General features: G+C 50.6%; 1 protein-coding gene across 3 annotated transcripts in view; it reads right to left on the reverse strand.

Moving 5' to 3' along the window:
* acoxl (acyl-CoA oxidase-like) overlaps positions 1-24,349 on the reverse strand; it is a 531,095-nt gene that overhangs the window by 249,862 nt on the left and 256,884 nt on the right. For all 3 annotated transcript variants that reach the window (XM_038799111.1, XM_038799113.1, XM_038799112.1), the window contains exon 12: positions 3,790-3,943. In XM_038799111.1, coding sequence (XP_038655039.1) covers positions 3,790-3,943 — 154 coding nt within the window. The remainder of the gene's footprint in view (positions 1-3,789; positions 3,944-24,349) is intronic.

Consider the following 24,349-nt stretch of genomic DNA (forward strand, 5'->3'; position numbering starts at 1 on the left):
TGTTAAAGTTGCTATAAAAATATATGTCATGATAATGGGAAAAATACTGCCCAACAATATGAAATTTCCATTGGAATCAATTTTTTGATGAGCCAAACAAATAATTCAAAAAGCCTTCAGCTCGCATCTTTTTCTCAAGAACTGGAAGTTCTAATGTAGAAAATAAGGGTTTAAATATAAGAATTGAAGAAAAACCTTTATTTCACAAGAACAGGTAAAATTCACTCAATGGCACGTCCTTTAATACCTTCACTAAAGTTGTTAACTAAAGTTGTCAGCTGGTCTGAAAGGCGTCAGCCACAACTGGATATTCTGAACCTCACAGCTTTATAAGTTAATTTTAGGGAAATTTATGTTTATTAAAGACTATGTAACTCACTAGCAAACACTGGCAGTGGCCATCTAGAAAATGAAGACTCTGCCTAGCATTTTCTGTCTATTCATTTTCATAATCAGAAAGTTTACATGCAAGTGTTTCAAGGTAGGAACATAAATTAAAGAACTAATCAAGGTTGAGAAAAGTAGGGATTTGTATCTGGGGATGTGAAAGGGCATGCCATCATGCACACAGCACTTAATATTTGGAAGTGGCCAGCAGTGGTCAATCAGAACAAAGCTGTTCATAAATGTTGCCTCTAGGATCAATGAAGAGTACTTCAGATATGTTCAAGCATGAAGGGAAATATAAATAAACACAGCCTGCTGTGTTTAAATCATTCAGTTGTCAATCAAAGGCAAGTTATAGGTGCTGACTTAAATTGAATGAATGCTTAGCATTTCAAAAGATCTCAGGGTGTTTCAAGGCTTTTTAAGTGTTGTTGACTTTCTAGGTAGGCTCAGATGCTTCAAAAAGCAGCTGTTTTAAATGCAGAGGGCTGAGGGAGTAGATGTGAGGAAAGAGAAAGTCTTCACCGCTTGCATCTTCATCAATGATTTGCTCATCATTTGTCAAGCAGAGAAAGTCAGAGTGAAAAGGCCACTTAAAAGCTTAAACAGGTCAGACAAGGATGATGACTTTGAACAAAGGGTTGCCAGAGATCACCATGCCAAAAGTGATCATCAGGTTCCCAGGACTGGAAGGGGTATTCCAGACATGGGACCATCCTGAGTCTACCGAACCCCCAGGGTCCTTGGAGGACCCTCCCTCTGCAGCTTGGCAGTAGCAGCAGGGTATTGACCTCCTTGACCCGCCTCTGGGACCAGTGCGTCAGGATAGGGTCTCACTACTAGGAGGGGCCTGGGCATAGCTGAAGGGAGGGGGGGGGGGTGAATGTGGTTGAGATCAGAGGTTGAGGGGGCTGCTGGGATCACGCTGAAGGGAGCCTGTCTCTGGATGCTGGGATCATGGCACCCTTTCAAAATGGTAGCCAGAGGCCAGCATGGCGGAGAATTTAGTTTCTGAAACAAAGAATCCCACCCATTGTCTACTTAAACATGTCATTATGAATTCTATAACATAAGGCGGTCACTCATTTAAGACAGAGGATGAGGAGAAATTTTGTCATGTCAGTGTATGATGATAGTGCTTTGATTTGAAAAGATAAAGAATCATTAAATAATGTGGTTGGCAGGTTATTTCTTAAACTGACAAGTTGTCAAGGGAACTTTGTTCAAAGCTTTGACAGGCCCCTGAGGTTTTAGCTATCTTCAAAGGCTCAGATGGCTTCTGCTCAGGAGAGTTTCTTTACACAGTATTCGGGGAATGACAATTTAAATGTTTGGCTGCCTTTCAAAACACTAATGGATTCTACTCAACAGGGCTTGTTTGCACAGCTGTTTTGGGGAACGTGAGCTTTTTATTTTGACAGGTCTATGGCTTCTAACGGGGAGAATGTTTTTCAGGTGAAGTTCAAATTGTGTTTGTTTATTTTGACATATTTATGAGATTTTGAAAGACTTGGCAATTTTATTTTAGGGCTCTTGAATTCTGTTTATAGTAGGTACAGGGTGAGTCAATTGGGGATGTTGAAGGGGAAATGGGGGGATTTGTAAAGTTTTGACTGCGAGTATGGGGGTTGGGGAGTTGGAGTTTGAAGGGGTAAAGGGGTTGAAGGACATGAAGGGGTGGTAGGAAAGCGAGGAAAGGCATGAATGAGGGTCAGATGAGCCTCAGACTGATTTCCAGAATTGGGCACATGTCTCAGCGAACAGAGGTAGGAATTTAACCTGGTCGCCTTGATACCAGGCCCACCTCCATCTCTGTTTTGGGCCTGCTGCGGGAGATGACAGGTTTGACCCCAGGCAGTCCCAGCCTCCGCCGGATGAAAATCTCACTGACCAGCATTCCCGGGTAAGAGGCAAGGTCTCGACTTGGGGAAATGTTTGGCGTTTCAGTTCCTACCTCAAGACATGAAAATCCTGCCCTTGTTCTTTTATGTGAAGTCAGCTGCAGAAAAGTAAATTGTTGAGTTATTGTTGAATGCCTGGATTTAATTTCCAGCCTTTGACTTCTGGTTACGTACTATTTATATGGGCTGCATGGTAGCACAGTAGCTAGCACTGTTGCTTCACAGCACCAGAGTCCTATGTTTGATTCCCGGCTTCGATCACTGTCTGTGCGGAGTCTGCACGTTCTCCCCTTGTCTGCATGGGTTTCCTCCGGGTGCTCCGGTTTCCTCCCACAATTCCCGTTAGGTGAATTGGACATTCTGATTTCTCCCTCTGTGTACCCGAACAGGCTCCGGAATGTGGCGACTAGGGGATTTTCACAGTAACTTCATTGGAGTGTTAATGTAAACCTACTTGTGACAATAAAAAAGGTTATTATTATTATAAGCCAAAGTAATACCCAGCGATTGGACATGAGTCTTGCTAATCTGCCAGGTTCCTGCCCCTACTCCTAATGTCCCTCAACAGGTTGTGGGGTTTGCCTATGTCTCAAGTCTGATGATTCTGGTACAAAAAGTAAATAAAGAGGTTTGATAGAAAGAAAACTGCTGGGTTCAAAGGCCAGAATGAAGGTGTTGACAAATTCACAATTGAAAAAGATTATTTCTTTTCTTCTTCACTCCTCTCAAGCTTATGTTGCGATTTCGATTATCTTTCGATTTGACAGTTTAAAGCCTTCCGGACTCAACACAGAGTTCAACAATTTTAGACAATAATCTCTGCCCCATTCTATTTCCTTTTCTTTGTTTCATTTTATTTTTTTAAAACTTTCCGTCAGCAGCACACCTGTCGGCACATCTTTCATTTCTCTGCGTCTTTTCTTGCCCCATATCCATTCCCTTCCATCATTCAATCTCTCCACCCTACCTTCCTTTTGTCCTTGTCCCATCCGCCTTGCTCGGACCTAATGGCGTCTCTGATTTTCCCAGTGATGAGGATCCACGGATCTGAAATGTCAACTCTGTTTCTCTCGACATGTACCGCCACAACCAGCATCTTCTGTCTTTATTTCTGGCCTCCGCAGTATTCTGCTTTTCCAGCAGTGACAATAGTTCATTAGTTGAGAATTAAATATTTTCCAGGTGACTGGGGAAACCTCCTCTCCTCTTCTTTGACACAGTGCTGTGGAATCTTGCATCCCCTTGAGAGAGCAACTCGAGCCTCAGTTTAACATCTCAGACAATAACGATAGCACCTTGCACAATGCAGCACTCGCTCAGAACTACACTGAGGTGTCGAAATGTAGGATTTGTGCTTAAGTCTCTGGACTACCGATGTCACATAATTAATACACGGTCCAGTACTGAAATATACACTTCTCAGTATAGGTTTCATGAGTTGACCCATGGTATGGGATTTTAGCACACCTTGAAAAGGTAAATTTCCATATATTTTACTCACCATTCCGCCAGTGCACTCTCTACAATCTTGCAAACAGGCTAGGTTTTCCCAGGTGCTGTAAGCTTTCAGCCCTGCTACTAATGCCTGCAAAGAGCGATTGTTAGCCAGATTCCTGCCTCGGTACATATCTTCATCCAGTATCTCTCCTGCATACCTGTTAGGTTGAAAAGAAAATCACACATAACCAACGTTGTCCACAAATGAGAGGCATAACGCAATAACACAACACGATTGGTCGTAGCCTCTGATAAAGGCACGTTTTTTGCGGCCCCTTCACATTAGAACCAACTCCAGCACCCTTAGGGTCAGAAAGGTGGAAAGTATAAACAGCCAGGTTTATTGCTCCTCCTTGCATTCAGTCACCTGGGTTGCAAAATCTACCTTGAAAGGATGTAGTGAAGGCAGAGGCGGACTGCGTATCTTCACACAACTGGTGGGTTTCTGCAAGTCACTGCTGTCAAAAAGGACAAGCAGAGTTGCTTTTACTGAAATTCTAACACCTAATTAGATTATTGACGCGATCTAATGGCCTTGTTGCACCTGACTCGGGACATGATGAGGCCGGTAAATCTCGCAAGAAGCGTCTTGTGAGACTTACGATGCTTGTTACGCCTCGCCAAGATCCGACAAAGATCTCGCGAGACGTCGCAATCTGGATCTCCTCTTCATTGAGCGTGAACCAGATTTTCATATCCTTTAAAAATTTTTTTTAGAGTATCCAATTCATTTTTTCCTATTAAGGGGCAATTTAGCGTGGCCAATCCACCTAGCCGGCACATCTTTGGGTTGTGGGGGCGAAACCCACGCAAACACGGGGAGAATGTGCAAACTCCACATAGACAGTGACCCAGAGCCGCCATAGAACCTGGGACCTCGGCGCCGTGAGGCAGCAGGGCTAACCCACTGTGCCACCGTGCTGCCCAGATTTTCATATTCAAGTGAGTAGTTAGGCTCGCTTGAATCCTTCTGCGGCGGAGTATCCCAAGGTGCGGGAGCGAACAGCATCACGCGGCCTGGGACCTGGCGATTCTGCGGCCATTTTCTGCATGATCCGCGATTGTTTCACGCGGCGTCGATGCTAGCCCTGCACTGGTACCAGAATCGTTGAGAGGTTTGAGCCGATTTGACCGTTGTGAAACTCCCACGGATTCTCCCTTCGAGCCAGCACTTAGCCTCAGGAATGGAGAATTCCGCCCAGGAAATAGGAGCAGGAGTAGGCCATTCAGTCCCCTCATCCCCCAATGAACTGGACTAGCCATATAAGTACGCCATCTATAAGGCACAGGTCAGGAGTGTTATGGAATACTCTCCACTTGTCTGGACGAGTTCAGCTCCAACAACACTCAAGAAGTTCGATGCCATCTGGGACAAAGTAGCCATCTTGATTGGCACCTTATCCACTACCTCCAACATCCACTCCTGCCACTGCTGATGCACTGTGACAGCAGTCTGTACCATCTACAAGGTGCACTGCAGCAACTCATCCAGGCTCCTTACACAGCACCTTCCAAACCTGCAACAACTACCATGTAGAAGAACAAGGGCAGCAGATACCTGGGTTCCTCACCATCTGGAGATTCCCCTCCAACTCACTCAACATCCTGACTTGTAAATATTTGGTTTGATTTATTTATTGTTACATGTACCGAGGTACAATAAAAGGTTTTGGTCTGGCAGGTCACTCCATACATGAATACATAGAACTTATCGCTGTTCCTTCACTGGTGCTGGGTCAAAATCCTGGAGTTTTGTCCCTAACAGCACTGTGGGTGTACCTACACCACGCGGATTGCAGCGGTTCAAGAAGGCAGCTCACCACCATCTTCTCAAGTGAAATTGGGGATTGGCAATAAAACTGCTGGCTTTGCCTGGGACGTCCAGGTCATCACAGAAAAGTACAGTGCAGAAAAGGCCTTTCGGTCCATCGAGTCTGCACTGCCTCATGAAAAGCACTTGATCTACCAGTCCTAATCCCATTTGCCAACACTTGGCCCATTGCCTTGAATGTTATGACGTGCCAAGTGCTCATCCAGGTACTTTTCAAAGGATGTGAGGCAACCCGCCTGTACCAGCCTCTACCACCCTACCCAGGCAGTGCATTCCAGACCGTCACCAGCCTCTGGGTAAAAATGTTTTTCCTCAAATCCCCCCTGAACCTCCCGCCCCTCATCTTGCGGATGTGTTAAGATTGCTAAAGGTTGATTGCAAGCAGCACTCGGAATTCCTCCCTTTGATGAAGCTGCTTTACGTTTGAGATGTTGATCTTCTTCCCCTTCAACTTCTGGGCCTTGTGATATTCAACATCGATCAAACTAGTTTGTGATCTATCAAGCAGACATCAGTCCCCCGCATGGATCAAGTGATAGAGACATGACTTAGACCTGCGGGAGTGGTGAAAATTAGGAAAGGGTTGTTCAGGTAAGTTGCAATAAGATCATGGAGGAGTCTGAGGACAATATCCTCACGCTCAGGAAGCTCAGAACTGAAACATGATGAGGATGGGTGAAATGGCACAAATTGGGTGACATGTTTCTTACATTCTAACAGTGACTACACCTCAGAAACCCCTTAATCAACTATAAAATACCCAATGATATTCGAAGGTGCGACATAAATGCAAGTTTTTCCATTTTGTTCTTGTAATGGTAGTATAGGAGTCTCTGTATGAGAGAACTTGGTCCATAAGCCTTCTGGACCGGCTGGAGCTTGTGAGAATAGAAGAGGCCTGGCAATTGAGAAACCGATTCCAAGTTGCAACGCAGGTTTGGTATCGGTATACGGGATTCGCCGTCCGTTTTCGGCAGCGGAATTCTCTGATCCTGCTGAAGTGAATGGGAGACTTGGCTGAACGCCAAAATCTCTGTCCTCGCTAGCAGCGGCAGCGGAGAATCCCGGCCGATGGCAGAGAGCAAGGTGCAACATGGTGGAACATTCTCAAATGAGAAAAATCAGGTCCAAAGTAAACTCAGTGATTTAAGGAAAGGTAAGTGACCTCAGGGTTCACCACCATCTTGTTTGGCTGGATCGAGCAACTGAAGGATTAACTGCTGAATGTGTGGACAGAGGCGTGTAGGTGCTGATGGACAGAGGCCTGTAGGTGCTGATGGACAGAGGCGTGTAGGTGCTGATGGACAGAGGCGTGTAGGCGCTGATGGACAGAGGCCTGTAGGTGCTGATGGACAGAGGCGTGTAGGCGCTGATGGACAGAGGCCTGTAGGTGCTGATGGATAGAGGCGTGTAGGTGCTGATGGACAGAGGCGTGTAGGCACTGATGGACAGAGGCGTGTAGGTGCTGATGGACAGAGGCGTGTAGGTGCTGATGGACGGAGGCCTGTAGGTGCTGATGGACAGAGGCGTGTAGGTGCTGATGGACAGAGGCGTGTAAGTGCTGATGGACAGAGGCCTGTAGGTGCTGATGGACAGAGGCGTGTAGGTGCTGATGGACAGAGGCGTGTAGGTGCTGATGGACAGAGGCGTGTAGGTGCTGATGGACAGAGGCGTGTAAGTGCTGATGGACGGAGGCCTGTAGGTGCTGATGGACAGAGGCGTGTAGGTGCTGATGGACGGAGGCCTGTAGGTGCTGATGGACAGAGGCGTGTAGGTGCTGATGGACGGAGGCCTGTAGGTGCTGATGGACAGAGGCGTGTAGGCGCTGATGGACAGAGGCGTGTAGGCGCTGGTGGACAGAGGCGTGTAGGTGCTGATGGACAGAGGCGTGTAAGTGCTGATGGACAGAGGCGTGTAGGTGCTGATGGACAGAGGCGTGTAGGTGCTGATGGACAGAGGCATGTAGGTGCTGATGGACAGAGGCGTGTAGGTGCTGATGGACAAAGGCGTGTAGGTGCTGATGGACAGAGGCGTGTAGGTGCTGATGGACAGAGGCATGTAGGTGCTGATGGACAGAGGCGTGTAGGTGCTGATGGACAGAGGCATGTAGGTGCTGATGGACAGCCAATGTGGATCCAAAGAAAATTCAGGTCCAGTCGGAAAGATAGTGGATACACAGTGAGATATGTTTACCAATGACAAGATATAAGTCAGGAGTGTGGTTGACTGCTCCAACATGTCTAGATAAGTACAGCTGTGACAACACTCAAGAAGCTTAACATCAACCAGGACAAAGCAGCCCGCTTGATTTACTCCATATACACAACCTTAAATTTTCATTCTGTTAAGGAACCTATAATTACCATCAGAGGTCGTGATCTCTGGTTCCTGATGAACCTTAGGAGTCCCTCACATGCGTGGCTGGGAAATGGTCGCATGTGCGCAGTTCTGTGGTTTTACATTCTTTGGGTCAAGGGTTCCCTCTGCACACCTGTCCAGAAGAAACTGTATGGCCGAAAATGCAGGTGAGTTGACCTGATATGGTGTGCCATTACAGTGTCCCAGGGAGCAGGACACTGGAGGGGGACAGTGAGAAGGTCCCAAACCAGGGAGGGGAACAGGGAGAAGTCCCAAAAAGCCACTCCCAGGCCAGGGATAAAAGGCAGAGGTCAAAAATGGGTGCCTTAGGTGAAATCCAAGAAAGGAGCAGAGAATAGGCTCTGAATTCAAGAGTGAGCTGCAGGGATCAAACTTTAAGGGTGTGATTCTCTTGCTGTGTTACGCTTGAGCGAGAGCACAACGCGGCCGGAGAATCCGAGGAGATCCCTGCAGCCTGCCTCCCAGCAGCCTCCGCGCCTCGTGGGATTTACTCAAGTAGCGATACAGCGGAGTCGGAATTCTGCCCAAAAGGGGCGGGACCAAAAGGCTCTCTCGGAAGGTCTTAAACTTACATAAGACCTACCTGCCCGATATCCACCGGCTTCCCTCGATTCTCCGGCCTCCTCAGGGAGGCGTCAGCCGAGCGCCTTTCAGCACAAACATGGACCAGGTGGAACAGCACCTGGGGAGGTTTCCTGGCCATCGGAGGCCCTTGGGTGGTCAGGGTAAGTGCAGGGTGGCTCCATGGACCTCCCCGTGGAACTTGGGCACCTTGGCACTGCCCAGCTGGAACCTTGGCATCGCCACCCCTGGCACTGACAAGATGCCCAGATAGTATTTCCAAGCTGGCAGGAGCACTGTCCGGGTGCCTGGGTGGCAGTGCCAATGTTCAGGGCCCGAGGAGGGCCAGGCCCATGATATAAGGGTGGAGGGGGGTTTGAAGGGTGGGGGTGTGCAGGCCAGGTAAGTAGGGGCCACTGGGAGGTTGGGGGGGGTGATGGCTGGGGCATCACTGAGTTCAGCTCCCCAGCTCTCAAACAATTCTAAGTCTGGGCTAAACTGGTGAGAAACTCCCCAGGGCTCAAATAAAATCACTGTGTCATGAATAGGGGTGGGGAATTCGGCGGCAGGAAACTCCCTGAAAAAGCCACCACAACTGAACTTAGAAATTTATCTGGAGAATCGTGCCCAAAATAGGTGGGCACGAGAGGCAACCTAAAGATCGGAGAAGGCACCTGAAGATTGGGGTCTCCATGCTTGCAGGCCTTTGGGGCTTAAGTACTCCTTTGGAGAAATGGTGTTCTGCTTGGTGCGGTTGAAGATCTGAAATCATGCTTGGAAGGTGAACCTTGTGTGCATTCGGAGATCCAGGGGAAAAGAATCGTGGAAGGTGAGAGTGAAACCCTGTGAGATATGTCATTGTTGAAGATGTCCTAGTGGGGGTGCGTTTCAGAGAGAATTGAAAGGCAAGATCTTCAAATATGGAGATTGAATGTACTTCTGAGAAAGACCAAAGTTCAGCCAGATTGGTTGGATCACTGGGGAGGTAGTGATGTTGTGGTATTGTTGCTGGACTACTAATCCAGAGACCCAGAGTCATACTCTGGGGACCCGGGTCCAAATCCTGCCATGGCAGATGGTGAAATCTGAATTCAATAAAAATCTGGAATTAGAAGTCGAAAGATGACCATAAAGCCATTGTCCATTGTTGTAAGTACCCATCTGGTTAACCTAATGTCCTTTAGGGAATGAAATCTGTCATCCTTACCTGGTCTGGCCTAAATGTGACTTCAGACCCACAGCAATATGGTTCACTCTTAAATGCCCTCAGGGATGGGCAATAAATAATAATAATAATAATCACTTATTGTCACAAGTAGGCTTCAATGAAGTTACTGTGAAAAGCCCCTAGTCGCCACATTCCGGCACCTGTTCGGGAGGCCGGTACGGGAATTGAACTCACGCTGCTGCCTTGTTCTGCATTACAAGCCAGCTGTTTAGCCCAGTGTGCTAAACCAGTCCCTTGCCCAGCCACGAGGCCCACATCCCATGAATGAATTAGAGAAAAGTGCCAAATTCCTGGATGGGCTGTTGAGTATTCTATGGAACCTGTTTTTGCCTCTATTATGTAGTGTGGTACCTTTTATCACAGTTGGCCTGCTAATTCACATGTACGTCATACTTACCCTGAACGTTAGGTTAAAAGATAGATATTGTAAATTGTTTTATTTTTTAAAAATATATTTAGAGTACCCAATTCATTTTTTCCAATTAAGGGGCAATTTAGCGTGGCCAATCCACCTAACCTACACATCTTTGGGTTGTGGGGGCGATGCCCACGCAAACACGGGGAGAATGTGCAAACTCCACACAGACAGTGACGAGAGCCAGGATCGAACCTGGGACCTCGGCGCCGTGAGGCAGCAGGGCTAACCCATTGCGCCACCGTGCTCTCCCAAATTGTTTTAGCTTTCTGAAGTTGTATAACAAAGCATATATTTGTTCATTCGAAACCCATGGTGTCCTGTGGCTTTATTCACTTAGTAAGGTTCTTGAATTTCCTACTTTGAACAAAACATTATTAGTCTCTAACCGGCTCTTCCCTCAAGTCCTGGGGTCAGGCCAAGGATCATAAAACTCCCTCCACCACCAGCACAGAGTGGCAGCTGCGTGTGCCGCATCAATGCTCCTTCGACAGCACATTCGAAACCCATGATCATGATCACCTATGATGTGGAGATGCCGGCATTGGACTGAGGTGAGCACAGTAAGAAGTCTTACAACACCAAGTTAAAGTCCAACAGGTTTGTTTCAAACATGAGCTTTTGGAGCACTGCTCCTTCCTCAGGTGAATTTGAGGAAGGAGCAGTGTTCCGAAAGCTCGTGTTTGAAACATACTTGATCACCTAGTAGGACAAGGTGAATGGGAAGACCTCCATACTTCAAGCCACACATCATTCTGACTTGGAAACATATTGACATTCCTTTAACCTAGAACCCCCTTCCCTACAGCACATGTTCAGCAGATGGGCTGCAGCAGTTGAAGAAGGTGGATCATCACCATCTTCTCAAAGACGATGAGTGATGGTCAAGAAATACTGGCCTTGCCAGAGACACTCACATCCCATGAAATATTTTTAAAAAAATATCACGATTCGCACATTCTCCCCGTGTCTGCGTGGGTTTCACCCCCACAATCCAAAAATGTGCAGAGTAGGTGGATTGGCCACGCTAAATTGCCCCTAAATTGGAAAAAATAATTGGGTAATCTAAATTTATAAAAAAAAAAATATCACGATTCCAGCTCTGAAGCTGTTATTAGTGGAGGAGATTTAAAAGTGTACAATGTAGAAGACTTAATATTTATTAAATAGATTGGACAGCTGTGCACGGCAAGTGAACAAATTTCCAATAGCTTACAACACCAAGTCTGAACATTTTCCGATATGGAAGCAGGTAGGTCCCAGCTCTGCTGAGCTAGGCAAATGAACAAAGAGGAGTGTGGGGGTGGGCATGGTGGCATCTTAACCAGGATTGTCCCTCTTGATTGCAATGTGTTGAAAGATACACTTCGGCGTCAAGTCAAAACTGAACCTGTATCAAATGCGATGCCATTATAAATCAGAGACTCAAGCCTAGATTTTTGCAACTGTCCAATATCCCATACTGTTTAAACATGCCAATGTTAAAAGAATAATGGTGGTCGGATTTGGCTGGATAGCTGGAGTGTGATGTGGAATGACATCAAGTTCAATTCCTGAACCAGCTATGTTAAGTTATGGGGAACTTCCTCCAAGACTTGCACAGCCCTTGCAGAATGGTGCTCCTCAAGCTATATTACATAGAATTTACAGTGCAGAAGGAGGCCATTCGGCCCATCGAGTCTGCACCGGCTCCTAGAAAGAGCACCCTACCCAAGGTTAACACCTCCACCCTATCCCCATAACCCAGTAACCCCACCCAACACTAAGGGCAATTTTGGACACTAAGGGTAATTTATCATGGCCAATCCACCTAACCTGCACATCTTTGGACTGTGGGAGGAAACCGGAGCACCCGGAGGAAACCCACGCACACACGGGGAGGACGTGCAGACTCCGCACAGACAGTGACCCAAGCCGGAATCGAACCTGGGACCCTGGAGCTGTGAAGCGATTGTGCTATCCACAATGCTACCGTGCTGCCCCTGTGCTACCGTGCTGCCCCTATATATAACCAATTGTCTCTCTTTCTCTCTAACGGAGAGAGATCCCTATATTCCATTGTGGACTATGGTTAATAATACCAATCAGAAAGTCTACGATATCAATTCATTATTGCATGGTCCACTGCCACTTGGGTGAGGCGCGTGCGTTCTGGGAAACCACAGTCCAGGACAGTAATGGGGAAGGGAGATTTTTCTGTAACTTTCCAATTGCTTTTTTTGAAATATGAGAAATATGAGAGATGAAACAGGAAATGCAGAAGCTTTTAGTAGTTACCGTAAAGCAGCTCATTCAACTTGAAATTGCTGCTTTCTTCAAATAAATTCAAAGTCTGCCTCAAAAGTTCCATCAGAAAGAATATGATACACTGTCTGTTTCCTCAGATTATAAATATTGTCTCAGTAGTGTAAGACAAGGACAAAGGAACTTCGTATATGGATAATTAAGAAATATGGCAGGAGTGGTAGGGGATGTTATTTTTATGTTTTTTGCGTGTGACGGCCCGCTCGGTTGTTTAAGAAATGTTAAAGTGTAAAACTGTGAAAATTACAAATGCTTCAATAAAATATTTTCTTCAAAAAAATATTGTCTCAGAATTAGTTGTTTATTACAAGAAAACAAGTCACATGTCAACTTGGCTAAACTAGTAGCAAGTTTGCCGCTGAATCCAAAGTTACAATGTGTCGACTGATATTAGTGTGTCAGTCAATGAGCTGCATGATGTTATGCATTGGGCTTGGAATTAGAGCAGGGCTTGCAGACAACACTCCACTTCACAGCAAGATGTCTCTTTACTCAGCAAACACAGTTAAAAAGAGTCACGCAAACTACAGCCAACTTGACAGAAACTGCAGTAAATTTCTCCAATAAAAAGCAGAGCTATTTCACTCGCAAAATTAAGAAGGGATTGTTTAAGAAGGGAAAGATAGAGCAGTTTTGGTCTCCTTATCTAAGGACAGATATTCCTGCTCTAGAGGGAGTGCAGCAAAGGTCTATCAGACTGATTGCTAGGATGGCAGGACGGACGCATGAGGAGAGATTGAGCCAGTTAGGATTGTGTTTGCTGGAGTTCAGAAGAATGAGAGGCGATCTCATGGAAGCCTTTAATTTAAACCCTCCTCAGCCACTCTAGCAAATACTTGCACCCACCGTGCTGCCCTCAACTTCTTACAATAAATGACTGGGAGGAGCAGCATAGTGGCTCAGTGGTTAGCATTGCTGCCTCACGACGCTGAGGTCCCAGGTTCGATCCCGGCTCTGGGTCACTGTCCGTGTGGAGTTTGCACATTCTCCCCGTGCTTACGTGGGTTTCGCCCCCACAACTCAAAGATGTGCAGGTTATGTGGATTGGCCACGCTAAATTGCCCCTTAATTGGAAAAAATGAATTGGGCACTCTAAATTTTTTTAAAAAATGACTGAGTATAATTGCTCTAAAAAAATTAATCAGCAGTTAGAATACCCATACGTATGCCCAAAGGCAATGGGCGCGATTCTCCGCACCCGCGGAAAATCGCGAAGTCGGCTGTGAAAACGGCCGACTTTTGCGACGGCCTGACACGACCCAGTTCCCGACGTTTTCACGTCCGGGAAATGGGCTAGGAATGGGGCCGCATCAATCACGTGCGCGATGACGCCGGAACGTGACGACACGAACACGCTCACGTGACGCTGCCCGACGCCGTAAAAAGGCGCGGATGAGCACATAAACTGTAGGCCATGATGTCGGAGCTCAGGAGAGCAGCCCAGCGATTCGTGGAGGCTGACGTGGAGACGCTGCTCGAATCAATCGAGCAGAGGAGGGGCAACATCTGCCCGCGGAGAGGGCATCGCCACCCTGCCAGCGCGGTGCGCCAGGCCTGGCGTGAGGTGGCTGCTGCCGTCAGTGCTGTGGGGCAGACCCCTCGCTCTGCAGAGCAATGTCGGAGAAAGATGCACGACCTCACCAGGGCTGCCAGGGTAAGTGCCAATAGGGGCCCCCGGGTCACAACCATCCCTCCCCCCTTTACTTAATCACCCACCTCCCCCCCCCCCCCCCCCCCCCCCCCCCCCGCTAGCACGGGGGGTGGAGGGGGATTGGGGCAGAGTGAGTTGAGGGTGGTTCACAAAGTTGTCACAGACCCAGCGCTCTGGCCCCCGTGGAGAGATGCAATGGCCTTATTACAACTTGACCCCCAAACTGTGCCAGTATCTGAACGGACTGCTGAAACCTGCCGTATTGTAATGATCTACCTATGCCCCCTCCCCCAACAGGACAAGACCGCTCACAACACCCGTGAGCGGAACAAGACTGGAGGGGGTTCGCCCATCCTGCACCCCCTCACCACGTTTGAGCAGAGGGCACTGGACCTTGTTGGGGGATCTGCCACCCGGGTGATCGCGCAATGCGAGGTTGGCGGAGCTGCAACAAGTGAGACAACCCTGCATGACAAACACCCCCCCTCCCCCATCCTCTGTCCCTTCACACACCCTGCCCACTGGAGCACCTCCCCCATCCTCTGTCCCTTCACACACCCTGCCCACTGGAACACCTCCCCCATCCTCTGTCCCTTCACACCCTGCCCACTGGGACACCTCCCCCATCCTCTGTCCCTTCACACACCCTGCCCACTGGAACACCTCCCCCATCCTCTGTCCCTTCACACCCTGCCCACTGGGACCGTCCAGCGCCCGGCGGAGCGTCTCTAAATAACCCGTTTCATTCTCTTCCCTAGGACCAGGGCCGTCTGCCTCCAGGCGGACACAGGCATCTGCCCCCACCTCACCCAGGGCCGCACGACAGAGGGTGCCCGCTCAGCGGGGAGTCCCATCCTCTCCAACCAAATCTGTGGAGTAGGACGCCCAGAGGGCGGCGAGAGAGCAAGAGAGAGAAATGGCCCGCGAACGCCCTGCGGCCTCTCAGCGGGCCGATGACATAGAGGAGGCGTCCACCCAAGACGACCTCGAGCTTGCAGCACAGCTATCTCCCACACCATCCACCATCCCAGAGACACTCACCCCTGTTGGCCTATTTAGTGATGAGGCTCCTGGGTCACAGTCTGGGTCGCACATCACAGCTGAGCAGGTACAGCAGGTGGAGGTCGGAGCAGCCGAGGGCCCGGACTGGCGGGGGGCAGACCAGGCCCAGCATCCAGCTGGCTCCCAGATGTTTTCCGAGTTCCTGGACTTTCTCAACCCACCCGCACAGCCGATGCATCAAGAAACCCAGGGACACAATGGCGGGAGGAGGGCTGCCTTCCTGGCTCTGCAGACGCTGTTAGAGGAGTCGAACCACGTCCACGAGCAGGGAGTGGTGCCGCTCATGGCAGCAACTCAGGCCGACACCGCACGGGTGGCATCTGCGGTGGAGGCAATGGGTCAGGTTATGCAAGGCGTTGGGCTTAATGTGCACGCGTCATCCTCAGCCCTGGACAGGGTTGCCCTCTCACAGGCAGCAATGCGCCAGAGCCAACACGACATTGCCGGCGTGCTGCGGGTCATGGCACAGTCACAGCAGTCGATGGCACAGTCCCAGCAGTCAGTCGCGGAGAGCATCAACCGCCTGACACATGTGCTGGATGGCGTCACGCACTCACAGGTTGAGATCGCACAGTCCCTGGCGGGAATGTCTAACTCCCTGGACTCCGTGTCTGCAAACCTTCGGATCCTGGTGGATACCGTTGCAGGCCTCCAGGACTGGCAGCGCCAGGTGTCAGTGGCGCGACGGGGCACCTCCCCGCTCGCACCTCTGTCCCAAAGTGAGGCCCGGGGGCCACCGGGCTCCCCGAGGGAGGAGGAGGTTTCGGGGCCCGTCCCATTAACTCCATCACGGGACGTCCCGGAATTCTCGGCCTCCCCCCGTCCCATCCCTGGTGCATCGGGTGGGCAGCAGGCAGAGCAGGGTGGCACAACGTCACCCGAGACGCCCGCAGAGCAGCCTGGCCCATCAAGGCCGGGTCGCCCCAGGAAACGCTTGCCGAAGGAGAAACAAGTCAAAGGGGCGATTCGCAGCAGTCCTCCTCCACTCCTGCTGTATCATCTGGGGAATCACTTAGACGTAGTGGTAGGGCCCGTAAGGCAACAAAGAGAGACACTGAGTAAGTTGGCACGGGTGAAGGGCACAGTTTAGTTGTAGGGGCTCGGGCACCTGTAAATTATTGTTAACATTAAACGCACTGTTCCACCTTACTTGTAATACCGTGTGATTGTTCCACAGCCACAGGAATCGTGATGGTGACCGAGTGTCACTGGGGTTGACGAGCGGTGAAACTTCGGTGCCGGGTGTGCAGTCCCTGCCCCTCCCCCACCCCCTCCCACAGCTAGCCCACGCGGGCACGTGATGGAGTGTCCGTGACGAACTCAGCGGCCACCAAGGTGGATGGTTCAGCTATTGCCATGGGTCAGACTCTCTCTAACGATTCTGAGCTCACAGCTCATCGCAGAGCGGGCTGTCATCATTCCACATGGCACTAATCACACCCGCTGACACAGCCATCAATGTTGTGCCATTCCGTTTGGACCCAGTGATAAGGGTGATGTCGAAGTGGAGCAGTGTACACTGAGAGGGGGTGGGGGGGGGGGGGGCGGCTGTGGTGGTGGCAGTTGTGTGTTGACCCTCTGCATGACTAGCGATGCAGGTGGTGGTTTGGTGTTCAGCGGGGATGTCGCATGCGACGCGTGAACCGTGCTGCCACCAAGGCGTCGCGTGCCCGCCGTCCTCGCCGGGTCCGTCGTGCCGCCTCCTGGACATCACCAGCACCTGGGTCGTGTCTGCGTGCTGCGCCCGCCACTCCGCCAGCCTCCCTCTCCTCCTCCTCCTTGATGGCCACTGGATTCTCCCTCCGCCTCCTGCAGCAGGGCATCTCCCCTCTGCATCGCGATGTTGTGCAGCGCACAGCAGACCACAACAATGCGAGCGACCCTGTCGGGCTGGTACTGCAGGGCCCCTCCGGAGCGGTCCAGGCACCTGAATCTCATCTTCAGGAGGCCAAGGCAGCGCTCCACCACACCCTTGGTTGCTGCATGGGCCTCGTTGTATCGTGTTTCCGCATTGGTCTGAGGCCTCCGTATAGGCGTCATCAGCCAAGACTTCAGCGGATAACCCCTGTCGCCTAGCAACCAGCCCCTCAGCCGGGGGGGACGTCCCTCAAACATCGCAGGGATGTATGACTGCACCAGTATGTAGGAGTCATGCACACTCCCTGGGAACCTTGCACAGACATTCATGAACGTCATGTGGGGGTCGCATACCACCTGGATATTCATGGAGTATGTCCCCCTCCTGTTTGTGAACACCTCCCTGTCCCCTGCAGGCGGGCGCATGGAGACGTGAACACAATCGATTGCCCCCTGCACCATCGGTATCCCGGCCACGCTGGCAAATCCACGAGCTCGTGAGTCTTGAGTTGCTCGGTCCTCGGGAAAGGTGATGTAGCGGTCGGCGATGGCATAGATGGCGTCGGTCACATCCCGGATGCACCTGTGGACCAATGACTGGGAGATCCCGGAGAGGTCCCCGCTCGGAGACTGGAAGGAGCCGGTCGCATAGAAGTTAGAGCGACCGTCACCTTGATGGCAACCGGGATCGCGTGTCCTCCCCCCGTTCCACGTGGGGCGAGGTGCGCCACGAGATGACAGATATGTATCACCGTCCGCCTACTCAGCCGGAGTCTCCTCCTGCAGGTGATGTCCGTCGTTGTTAGGAAAGAGATCCGGGCACGGTACACCCTCGGCCTTGGTCGTCGTCTCTGGTGCCGTGGCTGCACCCTCACTCTCTCCTCTTCCTCTTCCTCCTCCTCCTCCTCCTCCTCCTCCTCCCCCCCCCCCCATGCTGCTCGACGACTGGCAACTCCTCGGCCCTTCCCTCTGCTGCTGCAGCTGGCCCTGCATCCACTGCGGGTTGTGGCTGTGGATGCTGCTCCATCTCCAAATCCAGTAGAGCGGCCCCAACCACTGCGCTGAACATAGCCGTTCTGTTCCCATACATTGTGCTAACCTACAGAAGAGTGGTGGGGGGGCAGAGAAACGGGACATGTTAGACGGAGGTTAGTCGACACCTCGGCAGCCGCCTGCCACGGGATACCTGTGTGTCCCGGTGGCCTGGTCGCGCTGCTGACACGCGGGCAGCTTAACCCCTGGTCACTTTCTGCATCCAACGGGCAGTTAACTACGTCCTCCTCACCAGTGCGTCAGTGGCCTGTGTCCGGAAGCCACAGGGGAACCAGCGGCCTTGTCCTCGTGACCGGCACGCCATGGCATGGTGGCAGACATTTTGTAACCGGGGTTGGACGGGTCACTCGCTCACTCTCTCCCTACCCCCCCCCACTCCTACTCCCCCCCCCCTCCGTCTCCCCCACTCCCCCCTCAGTCTCCCCCACTCCCCCCTCAGTCTCTCCCACTCCGTCTCCCCCACTCCCTCCTCCGTCTCCCACACTCCCCCCTCCGTCTCCCACGCTCCCCCCTCCGTCTCCCACACCCCCCCTCCGTCTCCCCCACTCTCCCCTCCGTCTCCCCCACTCCCCCCTCCGTTTCCCTCACTCCCCCCTCAGCCTCCCCCCTTAGCCTCCCCCACTCCCCCCTCCGTCTCCCCCACTCCCTCCTCAGTCTCCCCCACTCCCCCCCCTCCGTCTCCCACACTTCCCCCTCAGTCTCCCCCACTCTCCCCTCCGTCTCCCACACTCCCCCCTCAGTCTCCCCCACTCCCCTTCCGTCTCCCCCACTCCCCCCCTCCGTCTCCCCCACTCCCCCCCTCCGTCTCCCCCACTCCCCCCCTCCGTCTCCCCCACTCCCCCCTCCGTCTTCCCCACTCCCCCCTCAGTCTCCCCCACTCCCCCCGTCTCCCCCACTTCCCCCCTCCGTCTTCCCCACTCCCCCCTCAGTCTCCACCACTCCCCCCTCAGTCTCTCCCACTCCCCCCTCAGTCTCCCCCACTCCACCCTCAGTCTCCCCCACATCCCCCCTCAGTCTCCCCCACTCCCCCCTCAGTCTCCCACACTCCCCCCTCAGTCTCCCCCACTCCCCCCTCAGTCTCCCCCACTCCCCCCTCCGTCTCCCTCACTCCCACCTCCGTCTCCCACACTCCCCCCTCCGTCTCCCACACTCCCCCCTCCGTCCCCCACACTCCCCCCCCGCTCTGGACCCCCTCCCGTTCTCGGGGATGCCTTCCCCGTTGTGGCCAGACTCCAGCAGTGCGCTGAGCGGTGCGCTCACCTACTCGAAGCTCTCGTCAGCCAGCACGACTGGTTGACGAACTTCAAAAGCAGGTGTGTTGGCCGGCGTGGAAACATGGCGTGAGGACGTCGGGACTTCGGCCCATCCGGGCCGGAGAATAGCGGGGGGCCAATAAGTCGGGCTTCTGGTCGTGTCAGGGGGTCTTTCGAGGCCTTCGCCGGGAATGCCGACGTGTAGTTTGTGCGGGGTTCGGAGAATAGCGGGAGGGCGTCAGACCGGCGTCGCCGTGAAAATATGCGCGGCCCGCTATTCTCCGAACCGGCGTGAGTGCGGAGAATCGCGCCCAATGATTTTTATAATTTTGGTTTGTAGGGCCTTCCTATGTGCAAACTGGTTGCCAGGTCTGAAAACAAAACATGACTGCTATTCAAAAGATAATCCATTGGAACTCTGCTGTGATTTGCCACAACCACAATGAGGGTTCGATGTGTGTGCAAGTTCTTTCTATGATTATGAATCGACCATTTCCTGGAATGGATGCTGATAGAAAGTGATATTAAGAAATTCAGTTTGCATACAGAGTGAGATCAAGTTTAGAATTACAGTGAAATCGGATGAGTCAAACTCAGATGACACAAAATTCTAGTCATATTGAAGTGGTCAACCTGGAAGAATAGCAAATCCCATAGAACGATACCCATGATTACCAGAATTCTGTGCTGGTAACTTTGGATTGGCCAAACTTGTCTAAGCATGTCATATGGCGGTGCCAACCAGTCAAAGCGGAGTCAGACTGCCAGAATAGCACAAAATCATTGAGCCTGAGGAGGCCGATGAACCTGCAGCGTCTGATAAATGCCCGCCCATTTCCCATTCTCTGCATTGCAGCACGTAAACATGAAAAACATGTTTGACTGCATTAATGAGATGGTGGCATGCATCACACACGTTCAAATAAGCACGTGACACAGATTAGCCCCCAACAATTTTCGGCGCAAAGTTCCGGCCTTTTACAATGTCAAGCCATTGCACGGTACGAACAAATTGAATAAAGACTTTTTCACATATTTAATGGTTTACTGTAGAGAGAAACAAAGTTAACATTTCTGTAGAAGGGTCACACGGACTTGAAATGTTAGCACTGTTTCTCTCCCCAGATGCTGCCAGACCTGCTGAGTTTGTCCAGCATTTTCTGTTTTTATTTCAGATTTGCAGCATTCGTAGCATTTCGCTTTTGTAATGGTTTACTGTGCTCGTTTACATTTGGCATTTGAATCTGTTTATTTTGACACAGGATGGATTTGTGGACACATCAGGTTATATAAAGATACATTCACCTAGGAATTGGTCTCCTCGGTTAAACTCTGCTTGACACAAATTTGTGGGGTGATCTCCTGGGATTCGACACACCGGGATTTTACTGTAGTATTTGAAGTACAAAGGAGGAGTGGTTTTCAAAATTGTTTTCAGGCAAAGGATTACAGGAAAGTGAAAAAACTTTGTAACCAAGCAGCTATCAGCACCAAATCAATTCAGATATTTAAGAAGTGAAAGATGAACAAAGAGAAACTTGCATGTGATTCTGAGTCGGTCGCAACCACAGGGTATCTCAAAGTGCTTTACAGCCAATGACGTAAAAGTGGAGTGTCAGGGCAGCACGGTGGCCTAGTGGTTAGCACAACCGCCTCACGGCGCTGAGGTCCCAGGTTCGATCCCGGCTCTGGGTCACTGTCCGTGTGGAGTTTGCACATTCTCCCCGTGTCTGCGTGGGTTTCACCCCCACAACCCAAAAAAAAAAATGTGCAGAGTAGGTGGATTGGCCATGCTAAATTGCCCCTTAATTGGAAAAAATAATTGGGTAATCTAAATTTATAAAAAAAAAAGTGGAGTGTCATCAGTATTGTAATGTAGGAGATGAAGCAGCCAATTTGTACACAGTAAAATCCCACAGACCGTCCCTGCTTCTCTTCAAAACAGGTCGAGAGATAAGAGATCACTCGCGCTCAGAGGGAAAACTGGGTCGAATACAAAAAGAAGTGGTACATCCGACAGTGCAGCACTCTTCTGTATTGCACTGGAGAGTCAGCCGAGATTTTGTGCTCAAGTCTCTGGAGTGGGACTCAAAGCCACAGATTTCTGGCTCAGAGAACAGTGAGCCACTGCTAGCACGTGAATAGATAAAGGCTTATGTTGACGAATACAGGAAAGAAAAGAGGATGTGTGCTATTAAATTCTTTTTCCAATTAAAGGGCAATTTAGCATGGCCAATCCACCTACCCTGCGTTTCTTTGAATGGTGTGGGCACGACAGTATTGAAACAGCAATATATTTCCTTGTCAGGATGGTGTGTCGCTTGGAGGAGAATTTGGAGATGGTGGTGTTCCCAAGTATCTGATGCCCTTGCCCTTCTAGGCAGTAGAGGCCACAGCTTAGAAGGTGCTGCAGAAGGCGTCTCAATGATTGGCTGCAGTGCATCTTGAATATGGTACACACAGCTGCTACTGTTTGGCGGTGCTGGAGGGAGTGAACTTTTGAGGTGGTGAATTGGATGACCTGCTTTGTCCTGGTTAGTTTCAAGCTTCCTGAGCATTGGTGGAGCTGCACTCCTCCAGGTATTTAAAAAAATAAATAAATTAAGAGAGCCAATTAATTTTTTCCAATTAAGGGGCAATTTAGCGTGGCCAATCCACCTACTCTGCACATCTTTGGGCTGTGAGGGCGAAACCCACGCAGACACGGGGAGAATTTACAAACTCCACACAGACAGTGACCCAGAGCCGGGATCGAACCTGGGACCTCAGTGCCGTGAGGCAGCAGTGCTATCCACTGCGCCATCGTGCTGCCCAAAATCATTCAGGTATGTGGGGCGTGGCCCATCACACTCCTGATTTGTGCCTTGGACAGAGTTTGGGGAGTCAGGTTGCGAGTTACTCACTGCAGAATTCCTAGTCTATCACCTGCTCATAGGCACAGCATTTATAGGACTCCCTACAGATCTCCCTACCGATGCTACCAGGCCTGCTGAGATTTTCCAACATTTTCTCTTTCATTTATAGGACTGGTCCAGTTCAGTTTATGGTCAATGGTAACCCCCCAAGAAGTTGATAGTAATAATAATATTTATTATTGTCACAAGTAGTCTTTCATTCGCAATGCAATGTGCAATAAAGTTACTGTGAAAATCCCCTAGTCGCTACACTCTGGTGCCTGTTTGGGTACACTGAGGGAGAATTCAGAATGTGTAACTTACCTAACAAGCACGTCTTTCGGGACTTGTGGGAGGAAACCGGAGCACACATAGAAAACGCACGCAGACACAGGGACAACGTGCAGACTCCGCATAGACAGTGACCCAAGCCGGGAATCGACCCGGGACCCTGGAGCTGTGAGGCAACAGTGCTAACCACTGTGCTAACGTGCCACCGAGGCTGTAATGAGGTCAGGAGCCGAATGATTGTTCCTGGCAGAATCAAAGCCAAGCATCAACGAGCAGGTTACTGTTGTGGAAGTGCTGTTTGATTGCATTGTCAATGACACGTTCCATTACTTTTGCAGGTGAATGAGAGTATGCTAATGGAGAGGGGATTGGCCGGGTTTGTAGACAGGGCAGGGGCAATTTTCAAAATTGTCTGGGAGATGCCAGTGTTGTAGCTGTACTCTAACAGCTTGCCTAAGAGTGCAGCGAGTTCTGGAGCACAAATCTTCAGTACTACTGCTGTAATGTTGTCAGGGCCTTTGCAGTCTCCAGTGCATTTTGCTTTCCTTGATATAATGTGGCGTAAACTGAATTGTTTGAAGCCTGGTGTTACAGAGAGTCATTTTGGGAACAGAGTATTTTTAGAAGCGTTTCTCCAATGTTATTGTATTTCTGGTGTCTGTTGCCGGTTGTGAGCATGTATGGGCTTTGTTGGGCTTTCCAGTCTGCAAGAGGGTGACCCAAAAGCAAGACCTGTTTTACTAGTGCTCCTGTTTTCGTAGTTATTACTGTTACTACTGTTCTGCTGAGTTGCTGTTATTGTTAAACCTTTTACTTATTTATATGAAAAAGATTCTTCTTTTAAACAACGAATTTGACTGCCCGCTCTGTGGCCTCCCGCTACCACATCTTTTTGGCGACGAGCAGAAAACGGAAACATTTCAAAGTGTGATTTTGCACGTGATTGGCGGGGTGCTTCTCGACGGCTGCTTTGGCGAGATCATGGCCTGTATTTAACGGCACTTGGTGCCAGAAATGAGCTCCTCGTCATTACTGGCTATCTCGCCGTTTGATTCGTGCCTCAGCAGCTTGGCGCTAACAAGGGGGAGCTATTTTCAAACGCTCCCACACCATTCACACCCAGTCAACACACAAGCATGGCAGCGCACAGATCTGCTCCTCGCTTTAGGAATGCCGATCTGGCCAGGCTTCTGGTTGCAGTGGATGAGAGACAGGACATTCTGTTCCCCTGGGGAGGGGTGGGTGGATGTTGGAGGCCCAGCAGCCAGGTCATCGCTATCGCCTAAGAGACAGTAGCTGTCAGTGTAGGCAACATGACCAGGAGCACCATTGCACAATGTCGAAAGAAGACCAACAGCCTCCACCGAGCAGCAAGGCTAAGTTACCAGCTCTCTCCTGGCATCAGTTCCGCCTGCCAGCCCTCAAATTCCCAACTCCCCCTCCTCCCCTCCAGGCACAGTGGTCCGAGATGCAGAACACATTCAGAGGATGGGTGTGAGAACGCTGTCAGCAGAAAGACAGGAGGCAGTCTTTGGCATATCCTGAGGAGCACAACCTCTTATCATCACTGTCCAGCCATGCAGACTGACCCGCTAACAGTACCGAAACACCCCCACAATCTACTCCTTCACCTTGGGGTAATGGTACACAGACTCTTGGACAATTAAACAGGGCAGTTGGGAGGGGTGTGTGTGGGAGGGTTGGGAAATGGGAGGGAGGAGGGGAATGGGGGGAGGGGTGATTGGGGGCAGTAGAGGGATTGGGGACAGGGCAGGATTGGGTGTG

The sequence above is a fragment of the Scyliorhinus canicula genome, chromosome 6 (assembly GCF_902713615.1).
Source record: "Scyliorhinus canicula chromosome 6, sScyCan1.1, whole genome shotgun sequence".
NCBI lineage: Eukaryota > Metazoa > Chordata > Chondrichthyes > Carcharhiniformes > Scyliorhinidae > Scyliorhinus > Scyliorhinus canicula.